This window comes from Ctenopharyngodon idella, chromosome 14 (genome assembly GCF_019924925.1).
Source record: "Ctenopharyngodon idella isolate HZGC_01 chromosome 14, HZGC01, whole genome shotgun sequence".
Classification (NCBI taxonomy): domain Eukaryota; kingdom Metazoa; phylum Chordata; class Actinopteri; order Cypriniformes; family Xenocyprididae; genus Ctenopharyngodon; species Ctenopharyngodon idella.
In genome coordinates this window covers 6,572,630-6,591,469 of record NC_067233.1, presented here as the reverse complement: position 1 = coordinate 6,591,469, position 18,840 = coordinate 6,572,630, and the positions used below count along the sequence as shown (strand labels likewise).

The following is an 18,840-nucleotide window of genomic DNA, read 5'->3' as shown; positions in this document are numbered from 1 at the left end:
ATAATATAATATAATATAATATAATATAATATAATATAATATAATATAATATAATATAATATAATAATGTTGAGGTGCCCTATATTTAGGGGGCAGTTGTGGCCTAATGGATGTGAGTCATACTGGTAACCTGAAGGTTGTGGGTTTGATTCTCAGTACTGACAGGAAATGACTGAGGTGCCCTTGAGCAAGGCACCTAACCCCCAATTGCTCCCCAGCTCCGCAGCAAAAATGGCTTCCCACTGCTCCGGATGTGTGTGTCCACGGTTTGCAGTGTGTGTGTTTACAACTCACTACTCCTAAAGTGTGTGCACTAACTTGGATGAGTTAAATTCCAAGTATGGGTTACCATACTTGGCCCTTTCTCCACCAGCTGCTTATAAACCCTAAAAAGAAATCAAACATTTCCATGTGAAAAAGATTAACACAAGTGGAATGTCAGCAATCCTTAAAGAGCTGAATAAAGCCATTGAGCCAGTTACTGTGCTTTGAAATGACTGTGAAATGGTACATACGGTGTACCGAGAAAGAAGTCAAAACTTTAGGGTATTTCATTTTAGGTTGGCAAGGTATATCAGTATATTGTCAGGGGTATATATCAGGTATATTGGTATATTGAAAGAAATCAGTGAGATTAATTATTTACAGCTCTGCTAATCAGCTGTCGGTATAAGCACTTATCCATAAGATTAATCAAAATTATGCTATCTGAAATGCAGCATTACTGATTATCTTCCTTTAATTTCTCTATCAGGCCCTGTCTGGTCTCTTGAAGGTGACAAAGTGCAAAGCGTAGTGGTAGTTGACAGTTTGCCGGTTAAATTTAGATGTGTGAGCGAATGTCTGACAGGCTCAAGCAACCCTAGCAGGGACAAGGAAACTCCCAAAATGGTACTCGATGAAATATGTGGCATGTCTGCAGGGTGACCTGCTTAATGTGATCAGAGTAACAGAAGGCAGTGGAGGTATCAGATTATTTCCTATTGATGTTTTGGGTCATTCACACCTGTTTGACCTATTTTACATAAAAATAATAAACATTACCAAAGTGATTTTAGACCAATAATTAAAAGTACAGGTATAGTTCACCCAAAGATGAAATCCCGTCATCATTTACTCACCGTCTTTCCAAACATGTATGATAGAACTTGAAATAATGTCTCTTTTTTCCATATATTAAAGCCAATGGGGTCCAGTGTTGTTTTGGATTTACTCCGTTGACTTTCATTGTATGGACAAAAACAGTTGAAACATTCTTCAAAATATCATCTTCATTTTTCGCCGGTAAGTAAATGATGACAGAATTTCATTTTTGGGTGAATAGTTTTGCAATATAGTTTTCAACTTGATGTTCTTCAAAGTTCGTTCAAAGTGGTTGAAAAAGAGAAATTAATTGGCATTTTACTTTAGCAATAAAAAATTACGTTTTTAATGTTAATTTGCATGATACTGCCAATCAGCACTTCAGTTACTTTTTGGAAACAATTTACACTAATGTCTCATTGCTTAACACTACGCTCTAAAAAATACTGGGTTAAAAACAACACAAGTTGAGTTGAAAATGGACAAACCCAGCGAATGGGTTAAATGTGTGCCCAACCTGCTGGGTAGTTTTATTTAACTCAACTATTGTTTAAAAATTACTTTATTGCTTGCTTAAAATGAACCCAAAATATGTTGGAAATTAACATTAATTAATAAGTTTAATTAATAATAATTAAACAATAAACATTTATTAAATTGCTTATTAATAAATGTTCATCTTGCTGGGTTAAAACATCCCAGTTGCTGGGTTTGTCCATTTTCAACCCAACTTGGGTTGTTTTTAACCCAGCATTTTTTTGTGTAGTTAATCCACTAGCTAACATTAACGAGCAATACATTTGTTACAGTATTTATTATTTATTTTTAATGTTAGTTAATAAAAATACAGCAGCTGATTGTTAGTTCATGTTAGCTCAGGTCCAACAAATAATATCAACAGATACAACTTTTGATTTTAATAATGTATTAATAAATGGATGAATGTTAGTTCATCTTAACTAATGTGTTTAACTAATGTTAACAAATGGAACCTTACTATAAAGTGTTACCACTTTTTTCATATGGCAGCACATCTTCCCAAGAACACACTGATTTGGCGATTCAACTGCAAAATGTCCCAGACATGAGCAGGAAGATGTAAGTGCTGGTTTAGTTTGCTTTGCTTAGTAATAAGTGTACTTTTCTCTCACAATAGTCAAAACACCGACATTCACAGAAAATGTAATACAATTACTAGAGAGGCATTGTCACTTTAATGAAAGGGCCATTGTCGTTTAAACAATGAGCTTCCTCTAAACATCATTACATAGAGTGTACCTCCAGCAAAACATTCCTAAGTAAATATCCACCACAAGGGAGGGGTACTGCGCTATTCATTACCATCCCATGATAAAGCATGCTCTCTGTTGGCTGTTACTATGACTACCAGGATCTTCTCCAAACCAATGAGAGCCCTTCATGTCTGTCGACCCAAAACAAGTGCATTGAGAAGGGGGTCGGCATGCTTCATCACTGCTCCGCGTTTTCCGTCTCTTGAGTCAAGAAAGCACGTCTGAAATCTGAATATTGTGTCCGGGCAGCCATAGTGCTTGTTGAGAAGAACAATAATAATCGACTGCCGCTCGCGCTGTTGTTGCCGAGAAGCTGCGCGAGGGACTGGCGCGAGAATGAATTCATGTTTTTGATGCAAACACACGTGTGTGCTTTCGTTCAACGGGATAATAATATATGAAAGAATTTAAACCGCGTTTGTTGAGTCTGCTGGATTGCACAACATTTGGGAGGTAGGTGCAGAAAGCAAAAAGCACTGCAGGAACAATTTGCATTTATTAAATTGTATTGCATTAATCGTAAAATTGCATAAAACAATATGTATGCGCTATCAAATTTTGCATTACGCAATGTGCATTCCAAAATGGCATTTTTGTATTAATAAACAGTATGTACTAACTTATACAATATGCACTATAAAATATTTTTTTTGTGTTTATTTGTACAATATGAACTAAAATGCTTATATTGCTGCACATGAGGTGCATTCGGTTAGATTCGACATGCTGTTGGATTCTCCCACTGTCCCACACCTATGAAACTGTCAGGCTCGTGATGTATCGTGAGAGCAGACACATATGAGATCTAGTAGACTGTATGGAAGTATCGACAGAAAAACAGAACTACGTCAGCACAAAATGGTTTGCACACAGATGTACTGTCTGTTGCAAGGTATTCCATTTACATCAGGTATTTAATGATTAAAGTACCCAGGGCCTTTCGCGTACCTCCACTGGAGCTTTAATGAGCTCTTGGTCAATGGTTGCTGTGCAACTGTCATTAATGTGTCACAGGCTCTGATGTGCTTGAGCAGGCGCAAGGTCAAGGAGGTCATTACAGATGTGCACTACGTCATTGACAAGATGAGCTACAAGATAATAGTCTTGTTTTCCAAAAGAAAGAGCATATGATATTATTGTGACATTATTTATTCACAATTCATTATCTTTTTTGGAAGACACCTATTTTAATATTATTACTTACTGTATGGCTATAATAAAAAGCTGGGTTGGGATTGAGTAGGCCTGCTGCTACTGAGAGTGTCAAAGGTCATGACAAAGGCCTTAGTACTTAATTATTTAAACAATTTAATACGTTTGCTCGAGTTACCCTTCTGAAAAAAAATACTTTAGCATAATTAGTCTAAAAGACTATTTATTATATAAATAAATACTTTCAAATAATATACTTACAGTAAGTGCAAACTGAATGTAATGTTTTCAGACACTTAATTGCATGTTTTTTGCAATTTAATGAAAATGTACTGTAGTTGTACATGCAATCAGTTGAACTTGAGAGTGCTTTTTTTTGACATACTTATGAAGGACATCTTTATTTGTAATTTCATAAATCTACTGTCTTTAAAATATGGTTAAAGTGTACTGCAGAATATAAGAATTTATGGTAAACTAAAATTTAATGTAATTTCCATTGAAACTTGTTTGTATATTTGTAATTATACATTTGTAATGATGAAGTTGCAGTTTAGTACATTTAAAATATATTTACATTAAATTTAATATTGAATAACTCACTATAGAGATCATAATCAAGTACTTTTGCATGCGCTTTAGTATATTAGTCAGCACCCATCACAATAAGTGTACTTTTTGAAAGAACGGCAAAAGATTATTAAAACGATTTAAAATATACTTTAAAATAAAACTTTTTAAAAGTGTACTTAAAGCGATAGTCCACCCAAAAATGAAAATTACCGCATGATTTACCCTCAAGCCATTCTAGGTGTTTATGACTATTTTCTTTCAGACGAACACAGTCGGAGTTATATTAAAATATAGCCTGGCTCTTCCAAGCTTTATAATGGTAGTGAATGGGGCGCTGTATTTGGAAGCCCAAAAAAGTGCATCCATTCATCATAAAAGTAATCCATACGGCTCCAGGGGGTTAATAAAGGCCTTCTGAAGTGAGGAGATGGGTTTTTCTAAGAAAAATATCCATATTTGAAACTTTATAAACTATAATAACTAGCTTCCAGCAGACGGCCGTTTACATTTACATGCACAAAAATGGAGGTTTCTTATCACTACAGTAGTGAGAGTGTAGGTTTATGCAGCACCATTTGGCTTTCATGGTTCCTAATGAGTGAACAGGATGCTAAAATGCTTTTCAGGCTGTCCAAGTCTAATGATACCAAGATACTGTACTAATGGATTCTGAGGTTTCCCTGTTTTTTTTCTGAATTATCTGCAGATCTAATTTTGTGACCCTTGCAACCTTTTTGCTTTCTTCGAAAAAATAAATAAATAAAAAATAAATAAAAATTGTAAGATGCCCTTATACAGTGTTTCTTACCAGTAAACTTTAAACATAGGTCATAATTTGATATTATTCAGTTTTGTGAAACCATTTGCTAAATCCCGGATCATGACCTGACACCTTCTGTTCAGCTACAGTTTAAAGGCTTCGGTTGATGTAACACCTAAGTCATCTCAGGCACGAGCATATGAGTGATGTTAGCTTTACTGGGTGGTTTTCTTTGGCTCACGTTTGTGCTGACACCTTCAGTCTCTGTGCATTCCTTGAGCTCCTGGGTGACGGCATCTCTCACGACGGGAGGGAGCAGCTCACAAGGTGTCAAACCTTCTGTGTATCTGTTGCGTGCTTGCTGTTAGATATATGGTGAATCTTAGTGTGAAAAGTCTTTGCAGGGCAATCAAGTGTGAAATTTGTCCTGATGTGGGTTATAATGTTTAAGGACAAAACAGTAAGAACAACAAAAACAACAAAATCTCTTTAGGGATTTACACAGTTCATTTGTTGCACATTATACTGAGTGGCAAGTTAATCTGTCTTCATAGTTTAGCATGACTCCAGGACAGCTTTCTTCACTCTAAACTTTAGTTTAAGCATGCTGATAAATTAACTGTCATCAGCAAACAGTATCAGAGACAAAAATAGAGCCAGCATCATGGAGCTTGGATCACTAAAATGCATCTTATGTGAACTTTAACTAAAATCTTAAAAGTATGATCTTGTGTGCTTAAAATGATAATACTGCCCTTGTTAATATACAGTATGTATAAACAGAGATGGTTTTGAATTTGGATTTTGATCGTTTTTTTAAACATTACCTGACAGTCATCCTAAATTGTACATATTAGTGCATGGTGAGTAGTATGCATTGGCATAGCCAAGATGTTTGACCACTCATATCTTCTGAAGCACAGATCTGTATATGTTGTCACTTTCCCCCAGAGGCGTGGAGTAACTTTCCAGCCTGCAGACATGCATGTCTCCATCTGAAAATAGCTTGAACTACAACACTTGCTCAGAGAGGGGGCTTGCCTCTCACTTTCTTACATCTTTTACCTCCAGAAGCCAGCTGCAGTCTGGGACTTTAACCCTGAAACACAGTGGATCCTCTGGGCTAAAGTGAGAAGTGTGGACGTGGAGCCTGCTCCCTGTCAGCTCAGACCCGGCACCTGATTTCAGTCCTAATGCCTGGTAAGGATTTGCCTTTCGTTTGGTTTGGGATTGTGTATATATATTCGATCAATTATATGTATATATAATATATAATAAAATTAACTTTCATCATACCAAAAAAGAGTGCCTGTAAATATGATAAAAAAGCCTGTAAACATGCAGTGGATAGTGACAATATTTACCACGAGTTAATATTAAATAAATGACTGATTCATGTCATAATTTGACAGTTTTAAATAGAGGAAAAGAAAGGACTTAATTCTAAGATTTTTTTAATGAAGTAATACTGATCTTTTATTATTATTATTATTTGTGACATGTCTAAATAGAGCCTAAAACCTTGAGATGTATGATTATTATTATTATTATTTTTTTACCAATCAAGATTAGCAATCAGTAAGTAAGTAAATTAATTAGACAAAAATGGTTAAATGAAAACATAAGTGTAAAAAAACCCCTATCATAGTGGGTAATAGGGTTGCAAGTAATCGTTACTCAGTAGAGTATCTTGCTAGTATGGGACCAGATGCTAAATGTATTAATAAATGCTTATTTCCCATAAATTACAGAAACGTATTTGTTCTTCACAAGAACTTGGGTAACAGGGATAAATGCTTGAGTCTGATGAATTCTGTTAACACTACAATCTGTGTAAAAATGGTTAAATTAAATTTGTTATATTGTAAAATTGATGTAACTGTACTTCTTGAGGGTCGCAGTTGTAAAGAATGATAGAATTGTGTAATAGATTTGCCATTTATTAATAGAAAATCAAGCGGTAACAGAGTTGAGTGCAAAATGTGTTCCAGCTAAATGTTATATTTTTGGTATTTGAAAATAGCTAATAATTAAAACAAGTTTTGGTAAAACTTTATTTTGATGGTCCAGGTCCACTTTAGACATTCTACAAACTATAAGTACCTTTGCAACTACATGTCAACTGAATCTCATTTGAGTATTAGTAGACTGTCTGCTTAATTTTTGCTAACACTTTATTTTGATGGTCCCTTAACAGGCATTATACTTTTCAAGTAACTTTTCAGCTACATGTCAACTTTTTCTACTAACCTGAACCCTAACATCTAACCCTAACTGTCTGCTAATAGTCTACTAATACCCTAATGATAGTTAGTTGACATGTAGTTGCAAAGTTACTTATAGTTAGTAGAGTGTTTACAGTGGGCCATTGAAAAAAAAGTGTAACCAATGTTTTTTTACTACAATAAATTAAGAATAAGTTCAACATGCACTATCAAAATTATGTTGTATGATTTTAATTGTTAGACAGTGGCAAGAGGGTCAAGACAGTATCTAATGGAAACATTTAACATTTGATGTTTAAAACTAGCTACATCATCATAAAATATATAAACTATCTAGGTGAAAAAGAATTTTAAAATACATGCTTGCATCTGTCAGTTAGTTCTTACTTTCAAAGTGTGTGATTTATGTGTGTACTGACCCAAAACAGAGTAGACAGCTTTTACTGATTCAACCCAGACAGATGTATTGCGTACATGGTTTGAAATAAGACCGCCTTGTCATACTTAAAAAGAACCTTTGTTGCAATCTGCCATCTCTCTGACAACATTTGTTAATATCAGCTAAATTGCATTTCACTCTGTAATGCAAGGCATCCATTGATTAACTGTCCATCATAACAACCCAGTCCTTTCAACATGACCTTATGTTCTTTTTCCCATTTTGCTTTAATAAAAATGCACATGCATGGTACTTCTGTGACTTTTGCTAGGGAATGCTTGAGCTAAAGCAGCTTTGAGAGGTCAAATATGACATTCAGTATAATGCACATTTAGTCCAATATCACCAGAGGAGCATGAAAAGCTGTCATGAAGATGTCTTACAGGAGGCCGCCTGGCAGACTCTCGGCCTGCTCCTGTTTTTGTTATGGGGGAGGGCTCTTTCATGACTGTGGTATTTTTAACTTTGTATAATAAAGGAGTGCCCAGTCCCTGTTTCCTGAATCTGAACCCTTGTTATACTTTTAACTAGCGCATTGTAGGCCTGGACAATATAGCAAAAAAGATTATATCACATTTATAATTATAACTTTAAGCCTTTTCACAATATTCAATGTATATTTCTCAATAGCTCTGAAATAGGAGAAAACAATTAAAAAATAAAAAATAAAAAACTTAATTTCCACCAAACAGCCACACTGTAAAACTCAATAAACTGAGAATACTCAAAACATTTGAGGAAACTTATTACCTCAAAATATTTAAGTAAACTAACTCATTTTTTAAAAGTTAGTAGAACTTAAAATTTTTAAGTGGGGTGGGGCCAAGAGCTGTGGAAGTGGAGCAAGGCCAGTGTGGTGCACAGGTGTCTCTCATTAACAATCACGTCACCAGCATCCCTTTACTCATACAGCTCTCAGCCTCGCCCAACTCATCATAGTGTTAATTCCATACAGTTCATTTATATAAACATCACATTCAGATTTAGGTTAAATGTTAGATAGCAAATAACACATGCTATTATAACTATCAAAGATACTATCATTATTATATACTTGCATGTATATAATCAAACAACAAACAGTATATGGTCTTAAAAGTCTGCTGCAACTCAACTCAATCATATTAAGTTCAGCTAACTACAATGAAATTTTGAGTTCACGTAAATTTTTTCTATGAAGCACAATGAACTTTCAATATTATTTGAGTGAAACAAACTAATTTCATTTAATTAATTTCACAGTTCGGTTTTACAGTGCACTAATTAGATTTATAATGTTCAAGATAAATAGTCAAATCGAGTTGAAAATGATTAAGGCAGGTTTTACCCACTAAAATTTACAAAGAATTAAACAGAATATTTCACAGAATAATTATATTTTTTCTTTAGGACACAAAAGAAGATATTTTATGAATGTTGAGAACCATTGCAGCCCAATGATTTATTTTTTATAGACAAAAAGCATTGAGAAATTTCACAAAATAACTTATTTTATGTTCCATAGAAGAAAAAGTCATTTGAAATAACATGAAGGTGATAATATGGTGACAGAATTTTCAATTTTGAGTGAACTATCCCTTGAAGTCTTAACCACAGATGCTATATCTGTCTTAACAGACTCTTATACCAGCAAATCACAAGAAATCAAAGTTAATGAACTTGTATAAAAGTGCACTGAAATCATCCCAATATGCACGATAATGCTTCGTTTTATTTTGTCAGCAAATAATGTTCAAATAATCACACACAGGGTTGAGTAATATTGTAAAGTAACACAAAGACCTGTTGAATAGGGTAGCTGTTGAATAGCATGAATTTATAATCCCTTTAGATCGGCTCAGAAATGTTTTGCGAGCCAATTAATTGCTTGCTAAAGCGTTTAGGTCTGTTTGAAGAGTTTTGAAATAATACTGAGGATTTTCTAGTAGAATGCAAAACGTTGCAAAGGCCTATTGAACCTCTCTTTGATATCATGTGGCTGCTTAAATCGGATTGTTTTGAATGATGTCTTCTGATGGAAGCAAATGATTTGCTAGCGTACACATGGCGATATCATGTCAGAGGACTAGTAGACTTAGCAGTCTGTCACTTTGGGTGCCCTCCAGAGGTTAAACACCTAATTAACAGATGGATCTTTTAGCCCAGGGGAGTGCTTCTGTCAGAGGAATGGGTCCAACTGGTTTTGTAAATGTCAGCCCATTTAGATATTTGTCAGATTGCGTCTATGAGAAGGTGCTGGCATGATGAGTGCTGGCTGCTTATCTTGGCTCTCAGGTCCTTGTTTCAGTTGCTGGCTTTTGTTGGTTTACATTGAGACCCTCTAAAAGCCTTCCTTTCTTTACATAGCATAGAGCTTCTTTCTGAAAGATTAATAAAAAGACAGGTTTTTCAATTGTTTTGAAATGATTTCATCAGGATCTGTAGACATTAACTCACGTGCACTTTGTCAAGCTAAACATTCAAAAATGTGCTGAAGACAACATAAATGGCAACTCTACCAAAAAAGAAGAGATGCCAATGTTCAGGACGTTCTCTGGGAGGGCTAATATGACAAAACAGATGTAAGAAGGAAGTTATGCTAACCTATATCATTACAGAATATCATTCACAGGTCTTGTTGTTTGCCATAGTAGTAATAATGTGCCTGTATAATATCTTCAGCACATTATTGGTGGACTTTTGGGTCAAAATGCCCACGTTGGATACTGTCTATATGAAAATTAAATTGTATTTCTGTGTGGTATGTGTCACACATAGGGCTCAAAAAGTTGTAATGCAGATAAATTTATATACAAGAGTATAAAAGCTTTTGGCACAAAACACAGGGCAATATTCCTAAAAGCTATTTGACTCACTGTGAAGGAGACTGTTCCTTAGCGTTGCACCTGTGCACAATGTTCTGTACCTTCTGTGTTTCTAGACATAAAATGAGCTATATACTTTTATTATGATGAAGTATGTATTACGTATTAAGCTTAAGCTTGTGCAATGTATTGTTAAAAAAATGGTTTGCCAAAAAAAAAAAGAAAATTCTGTTATCAATTTCTCATCGTTCCAAACCCATAAGGCTTTCGTTCATTTTCAAAACATGAATATATTTTTAATGAAATCTGAGATATTTCTGTCCCTCCATTAAAAGCCTTATTCACCCAAAAATCCATATGAATGGAGTCTTCTGATGTCTTCTAAAGTGTCATGGTCACTTTTTATGATGAACAGATTTAAAGTGAATACTCACCCTCATGTTGTTCCACACCTGTAAGACCTTCGTTCATCTTCGGAACACAAATTAAGATATTTTTGATGAAATCCGAGAGGTATATGACTCGTCCATGCACAGCAATTTAACCACCACTTTCAAGGTCCAGAAAAGTACTAAAGACTTTGTTAAAAAAGTCGACATGACTGCAGTGGTTCAACCTTCATTTTATGAAGCGATGAGAATACGTTTTGTGCGCAAAAACAAAACAAAAATAACTACTTTATTCAACAATATCTTCTCTTCTGTGTCATTTTCATACGCTGTTTACGTCCAGCGCCTCCAGGTTCCACGTCTGAACGCCGACTCATTATTGGCTGGCTTCTGCGTCAGCGTCACACGAATGTGTCGTGCTGCTCATGTGAACAACCTCTGCCAATACTGAGCTCGCGTTCTGACATAGAACCTGGAAGCGCTGAAGGTAAACAGTCGACTGTTTTAAAGATGTCTTTAGTACCTTTCTGGACCTTGAAAGTGGTTGTTAAATTGAGTCATATACCTCTCGGATTTCATCAAAAATATCTTAATTTGTGTTCCGAAGATGAATGAAGGTCTTATGGGTGTAGAACGACGTGAGGGTGAGTAATTAATGACAGAATTTAAATTTTTTGAGTGAAATAACCCTTTAATTTAGTCTCTTATTCATGTATAAACATTGATCAACGAACATACATAGAGCACTCAAATATGGTAAATGGAAGTTCAACCCTACTTGCTTGATGCACGAGAACAAACCTCATTGGCTCTTGCAAAACTCATACAAGAAAATAATAATAGACGATAGCCATAAGACGTCAACAAAATGCGTGTTAACATGATATTAGTGTGAAAAGAAAATCACTAACCTTTGCTCTTTAAAGTTCTGTCCAATTTTAAAACTTTTTTGTTATTACAACTCAACACCATAAACCCAAAAACAACTATAAAAATTATTTAAACAACTGTACAGCTCAAATTAAAGTTTTAACAGAACAATTAATGTAACTGCTTTTAATAAATAATTAGCTTCTCATTTCTGCGTTTAAAATTTGGCTGAATTTCGGCAAACCTTCAATTTGTTCCCCAAGGAAAATAAGGGATGAGCTGAATTTTTTTTTGTTAACATTATGCTACAAATGCTGTTGATTGTGCATAACTTGCATTGAACCCAGAATATGCCTTTAATGGTTTTTAAAATCCTTTGACTAACTATTTATAGACTCCCTTAAATCTTATCTGAGATTTTTACTGTCAGCTTTTAACAGCAGTCAAAGCTTATCTTGAAGACATGCTTTGAATTCCATAAAGTAACAAAATCAGAAAAGAAACTACTGTAGCCAAACATGAATCTTCCTGGAAGCTCTTAAACTCTGACCCTTTAGTGTGGCTGTGGCTCTCGATCTCTAGCTGTTCAAACGTTAAGTGTCTGACTGAGACGTTGCCGACGAATCTGTTTCCCGCGTGACCCCTCAAGGGCACCTGCTGATTCCACCAGCTGGATCACAGCAGAGACACTCAAGTTTTGGCAGATGTCCCAAAATCCTCCTCTCGTCGGCTCGGCTAGACAATATCTAACTTCTCACACTCACATGGATGCCAGTGAACACTTTTTGGCACAAACGTGCTAATCACAAGGGTCTCTTTTAATTCAATCCCTTTACTTGTTGAAAGATCATGTGCTATGCACTTTGCACAGTCATTTAACCCCAGTGGGAAACATGTAGACTCACAGTCCTCGACCAGGAATGGCCCGTGCCATATTTGGATTGTGACCCACTCAAAGTTGCATGGACCAAGTTCTAACAGCAAGGCTTGAAAATAGCAGTTGTTCAAGTATGTTGTACACAGCTCTGACCCATTACTCCAAACTAAATTTGGAGATGTTATCAACATGATTTTGAGGTTTTGATGTACTGATCACCGTGTGTATTGACTCTGCTTATTTTAGTGCAGTCGTCTTTATTATATAGTGGAGACCAGGAAAAGTTGTCACACTTTTAATTCCAGTAAATATTTATTTATTTTTGAAAGACAATTTGGTAACAATTTACAGTAAGGTTTAATTAGTTAACAGTTAACTTCTTTAGTAAACATGAACTAAGAATGAACAATACTTCCATAGCATTTAATGTTAATTTCAACATTTACTAATACATTATTAAAATCAAAAGTTGCATTTATTAACATTAGTTAATGCACTGTGAACTTACATAAACAAGTAATGAACAACTGTATTTTTATTAACTAACATTAACAAATACTGAAATACAATAATACAGAAATGCATTAATAAATACTGTAACAAATGTATTGCTCATTGTTAGTTCATGTTAGTTAATACATTAACTAATATTAACAAATGAGACCTTATTGTAAAGTGTTAGCGACTTTTTCTATATTTTAATTTCTTGGATACAAAAAGCTATTGAACATTTCATCTATTTCATCTGTTATTTCCCATGAAAAATGATACAGTTCACTGAACATAATCCATTGAACATATAGTATGAAATTGATCAAAAGTAACAGCAAAGACTTTTACATTGTTAAAAAAATGTAAATAATTGCTGTTTTTTTTTTCTTTCTTTTTTTTTCTGAAGACCGGAGTAATGGCTGCTGAGAATTCAGCTTTGCCATTACAGAAATAATTTACATTTTAAAATACAGTTATTTTAAATTGTAATAATATTTCACAATATTACTGTTTTACTGTATTTTTGATCAAATAAATGCAGCTTTGGTGAGCATACAGTATAAGAGACTTCTTTCAAAACACTAAAAACTTCTTATCGACCCAAACATGTAACAACATTTATAGTTGTTGTTTCCAAAGCTTTATCATTTATCTCTTCTGGTCACTCTTAGATACTCAGTTCGAGTACTACACAGCCATGTTGCATTAGGAGCTAGATTTAGAAATGAAATTATACTCTTAAAACACATGGGAACAATTTAAGCAATTATCTGAGGCTTTAGAAAATATGTGTGGGACTCATTGTATCAAACGGAAAGCACAGCAGCAAACATGCACAGTTCCCAACTTAACGTAATTGTGATTCAGAAGTTACCATTTAGGAGAACATAGAACTTGTTGTGTCCTGACTGAGACGTTAATATAAATAGCCTGTTTTGGAAATCCCTGATGAAAAGCAAAAATTCTTCCTATTTGGGAGAATACAAGCAGCATATCCAACATATTAGTGTCTTACTTTGGGGATTTGAGAGAGCACATTACTCGGATGTTATGTTTTGACTGTCAGGAAATGCAGGAGCCATAATGCAACCATTAAATTGTTCTTCTGAGAACATCTATTTCAAGACATCCATAATAGAATCTCCAGCAGGTTAAGCATCAGCAGAATCCATAGCTTTCAAAAGCGAATGCAATTACTGTTATCTCATTATGGACACTAAAGTGTCCGGAACAAAAAAATATCTGCGTTCTGTGGAAGAACATTCCATTTAGAGCTGATGTTTCAGCTTTACTTTAGTGATGTTTTCTGATTATGCTCTTAAATTTGAACTTAAACTAACATCACTAAATGTATTACAAAACTCATTTTTACTGGTTTTATCATCTGTAAAGCTGATCTTTTTATACATTTTGGAGAAGCAAAGTCCCTCTAAACTACATGCTTGCAGCATAAGCCTGGCTGTGTGGCTTGCATTTATCTGCATAAATATATCTGTAAATCTAAATAATGTTTGCATAACTAGAGTGCATAAAGCTGCTTTGAAGACAGTAAATTATAGCCTCTAAAAACTTCTGCCCTTTGAACATTGAATAATTCATCACAAATAAACAGACTAATAAATGTTAAGACTGAATCCATTAATGCCTTTGGCTCTCTCTTAGCTCTTAATTGGCAGCATAGCTGATTTTAATCTTATTCTGTCCTGGCACTTGAGCAATACTCATGGAGATTCATAACATGGTTTCATCTCTAACTTCTGGTAATAAGGCTTTTAGGCTGAGGTGAAGATGGCCTGTGTCCAGTTCTTACGCAGAAGTCTGACAAATCGGAACTATAAATAAGCCATCAAAACAGAACAACATGATCACATGGTGCCAGGCATGTACAAACAAGACGAATGTGTTTTTATTAACCTAAGAAATGTCTTAGGTTGTGTTTACAAACATTGGAAATTCAAAATTTGAAGGGGTCATGACATGGATTTTTTAAAATTATTTTAATATTTTCCCTGAGGTTCACTTATAATGTTAAAGTTTTTTTTGCAAAAAAAAAAAAAAAAAAAACGCGTAAAAATGATTATACTCAACCTTCATTCTGAAATGAGCTGTTTTTAAGGCGCGGCTCCTTTAAGGCTTGTCAGTAAACAGGCAGTATTATGATTGGCTAATGGCATTGCATAGGAATGTGATTATATTATTATTGTGATTATAATGGGTTCTATTTGCTTTTGACTCGACGCTCACATCCAGTGTAGGCAAATTTCAACCATTAAGCGACTGAATACCAGTGGGCGGGGCCTATGGTGCAATGATGTGTAACTATTCGTCGATGTCTTGCTCTGGAGGCAGTCATAGGCAAATGTATTTGCCTGTGTGATGTCACATATCCCACAATATCAAAACGAGCCATTTTTGGAGCTTAATTAAATAAATGCTTTGTTTATAATAAGGAATTAAACTTGCAGGATGTTGTAATGGTACATTCAAAATGAAAAAAATAATTTCTCATCATTTACTCACCCTCATACTGTCCCAAATGTATATGACTTTGATTCTTCTGTGGAACACAAACTGGATTTTTTTTTAGAAAAATAATCTGTCTCTGTGAGCTTGTGAAAAAATTACCTGATATTTCAGAAATTTTAACAGTAAAATTGTGGCGGCTGCCATTCATCTCCTGTAGACCGTTCAGGTTCAGTAGGTGGTAAAAATCTTTATCTGCTTCTTCTGGCACTTCTGTGCACGTAAAAGGTTCGTTTCTGCCACCTACTGGACTGGAGTGCAAAATGGCGCATAGGAGAGCAGCGGCAGTCAGTATGATTTCACTCTTGAAATTGTGGATTGTTTTTTGCCTAAATCAATCAGAGCAATTTAAAAATAATATAATCATTTTCTCCACCTCTTCGACAACTATATGTTTCTTTTGTGCTGACATAACAATGGTGGAGAGAAATAATATTAACCAGTAATATCAAATTTTTGAAATCTTGATGAGGGATAAAATCAAGTCCCAATCAATATTTATCACTGGCTATGCTGTCTTTATAAACATGTCATGTTATAGAAATTTAAGGTGTTGTGAACACCAAATTTTTGTTGTCATAAATAAACATTTACATATTACCCTGTTACTTATTCTGATATGTATGCTCAGTCTTCTTGCATTTTAAATTAATTTTTAGGAGTTTAGGAGCCTTCATGTTTACTGAATCTCCTCTTGGAGCATTTTCGTAATGTGGGACTATTTATTCGACGAGCACATTGAAATATTAATGGCAATGGAAATTAATGTGTTCTATTGGCTTGGCTGTCCATGACATTCCCCGACAGAATGATTCCTAAGTAAATGACCAGTGTGAGCCCTGCTCATGAATATAAATGTGGAGCTATGTCCATTTCTGAGGCGAGTGTCCAGCTCCCTTCCCCTCCAGCTGTTCTGTCGCCACAAGTCTACACCCTTGAAATCCGATATCATAATCTTTTCCTCATTTACCGCTGACAGGTCATTACAACCTGTGATGACCAGTGGTGTCACAGGCAAAACTCCCTTGTGTTTTTAACCAGATTTATTCTGTGGTGTCTGAAGATTTATTTTGAGGATGACCTCTGGGTCTGTTTTTTAATGAGACACAGCATAGGGCAATTCTGTTTGGCTCAATGTTTTATCAAGGGCGGAAGGTGATTATTTATTTACCTTTATACAGTATTGATGATACAATGTATGACACTTTTTTTTTTAGAATTTACAAACTCTTTTAAAGAGATATTTCACCTTCAAATGATGATTTTTGGATTATCTTTTTTTGTGGAAGTTTAGCAGGATGATGTTGACACTGCTTTTTTTCATAAAATGAAAGTGAATAGTGAACAGGGGCTGTTAAGCTTAAAAAATGACAAAAATCACCATAAAAGTGGTCCTTTTGACTCATATACTAGATTTTAAATCTGAAGTTATACAATAGCTTTCTGAGGACAAGACAGTTGTTATCAGTCTTATTAATGTTAACTAATACTAAAACTATTAAAAATATTGTTCGTTAATTGAAGTCAAGCTGCATTAAAACATGTACTGTATATAATAAAATATATATAAAATATATAAAATAAATGTTTAAGTTGTTGTTTGTTTACAAAATTTACTAAAACTAAAACTGAAATAAAACTAAAACTAAATAGAAATACTAAATCAACAATTAAAATGACAGAAGCACATAACCTAGTAAAATCAGTAAAACTTAAACTAAAATTAAAATGAAAAATGAAAATATACAAATACATATTAATAAGATGCAAGATGACACTTAACTGATTGCAACACAGCAAATCTGCCAGCATTGAATCCGAATATGAGCATATTCTTGAAATATAATTCTGATGGACTACTGTTATGATACTTTTATGGTGCTTTTTGTCATTTTTGGGCACCCTTCTCACATTCATTACATGGAAAAGAACTGAATGAACACTCTGCCTATGTGATCTATGGAAGAAAGAAAGATCTGGAATGGCATGAAGGTGAGTAAATGATGACAGAAATTTAATTTATCCCTTTAAAAGGTTTAGAATAGCAAATTTGAATGCCTCTCTCTTGTCATGACCTGTGAATGCATAGCATACCGGGATACCGCTGTCAAAGGATGGTCTCAGGTGCAGCACACTTTGCGTGTTGAACGACGGGTGGTCTACATGTGTGACAAGTGGCACACGTGCCTGCCGAGACACTCTGAAAGCTTGACATGCGTCTTACACATGAGCACACGCTCATGGTGTCTCCTATCTGGCATATTTGCAGCGCTTTGCCTTTGCCGATGAGTTAAGTAATGTAATAATGTGATTAAATGACAGTGTTCCTATCATAGACCATCCCTGAAATATTCAGCTTGTGCTAAAATAAGTGAGATATTTTCAGAGTAGGGTCACATGAGCTGTTAATCCATCACTGAAAAATTAGTAATCTAGGTCAAACTAAACAGGGGTTTAATTAGTTACAATAGCCCCCCTACTAGTGTGTGACTGCTGTACATTGCTGGCAATGAACTCAAAGAGTTGTTAAGCTCTAACACACCAAAAGTGGTCATGTGTAAGATCAGAGAATGCGTGAGGATATATGTGTATGTATGGTGTGTATTTTGATACTGCGCTGCGTGTTTCTGAGCTGAAACGCCAGGCTTGTATCACCTTTCACTTCAGGGCCTCATATCCCAAGAGGGATGTTAACCAGCCACATTAGACACTTGCTAGCATGCTAGCGTGCCGGGGAGAGATGGGACGTCAATACCACACTACCTGCACTCATAAATGCTGTACACACGGATAAATCAATGTTTTACTTACCCAGGAGTATGGGTTTGCTGACTGATTCTTAATAATATGTCTTTCAGGACTGTTTGACATCAAGACACAAGAAGGAGAGATCTTCAACATGAACACAGGTAAGTTCAAATCAGTTTCAGTTTGCATGGTTGAAATCATTTAAGGCAAATTAAAACATTAACAAAAATAGTACTGCATTGTCACCATGGTTTTTAGAAATGTGCAATGAAATGTGACATTGAAGTAACTAGTAAGATATTCTTTGAGGTTGGAGTATCGTGCAAAAGTCATGATATATGAATATGTTAATCATTACCTACCATAATATACACCTCTATTCAAAGGTTTGGGGTCGGGATGATGTTTTTAAAAAAAGTCACTCTCCAAGGCTATTTTTCCTATTTTAATAATTTTTAAAATGTAATTTATCTGATGTCAAAGCTGAATTTTCAGCAGCCATTACTTGTTATTATCAATGACAACAGTAAGTGCTGCTTAATATTTTTGTGAAAACCGTGATACAGTACATTTTTCCCCCAGTATTTTTTGATGAATAGAAAGTATAAAATAA

General features: G+C 34.8%; 1 protein-coding gene across 17 annotated transcripts in view; it reads left to right on the top strand.

Moving 5' to 3' along the window:
- Window positions 1-2,486: 2,486 nt before the first annotated feature.
- Window positions 2,487-18,840, top strand: part of sorbs2b (sorbin and SH3 domain containing 2b) — a 51,463-nt gene continuing 35,109 nt past the window's right edge. For 4 of the 17 annotated variants that reach the window (XR_007933402.1, XM_051918442.1, XM_051918438.1 and 1 more), the window contains exons 1-4: window positions 2,487-2,828; window positions 5,932-6,060; window positions 17,409-17,471; window positions 18,338-18,388. Coding sequence is in view for 16 of the 17 variants with exons in the window: in XM_051918442.1 (XP_051774402.1) it covers window positions 6,054-6,060; window positions 17,409-17,471; window positions 18,338-18,388 (121 nt within the window). In the remaining variant the exon portion in view is untranslated. The remainder of the gene's footprint in view (window positions 2,829-5,931; window positions 6,061-17,408; window positions 17,472-18,337; window positions 18,389-18,840) is intronic. The other 13 variants (XM_051918435.1, XM_051918440.1, XM_051918436.1 and 10 more) reach the window with 8 other exon arrangements.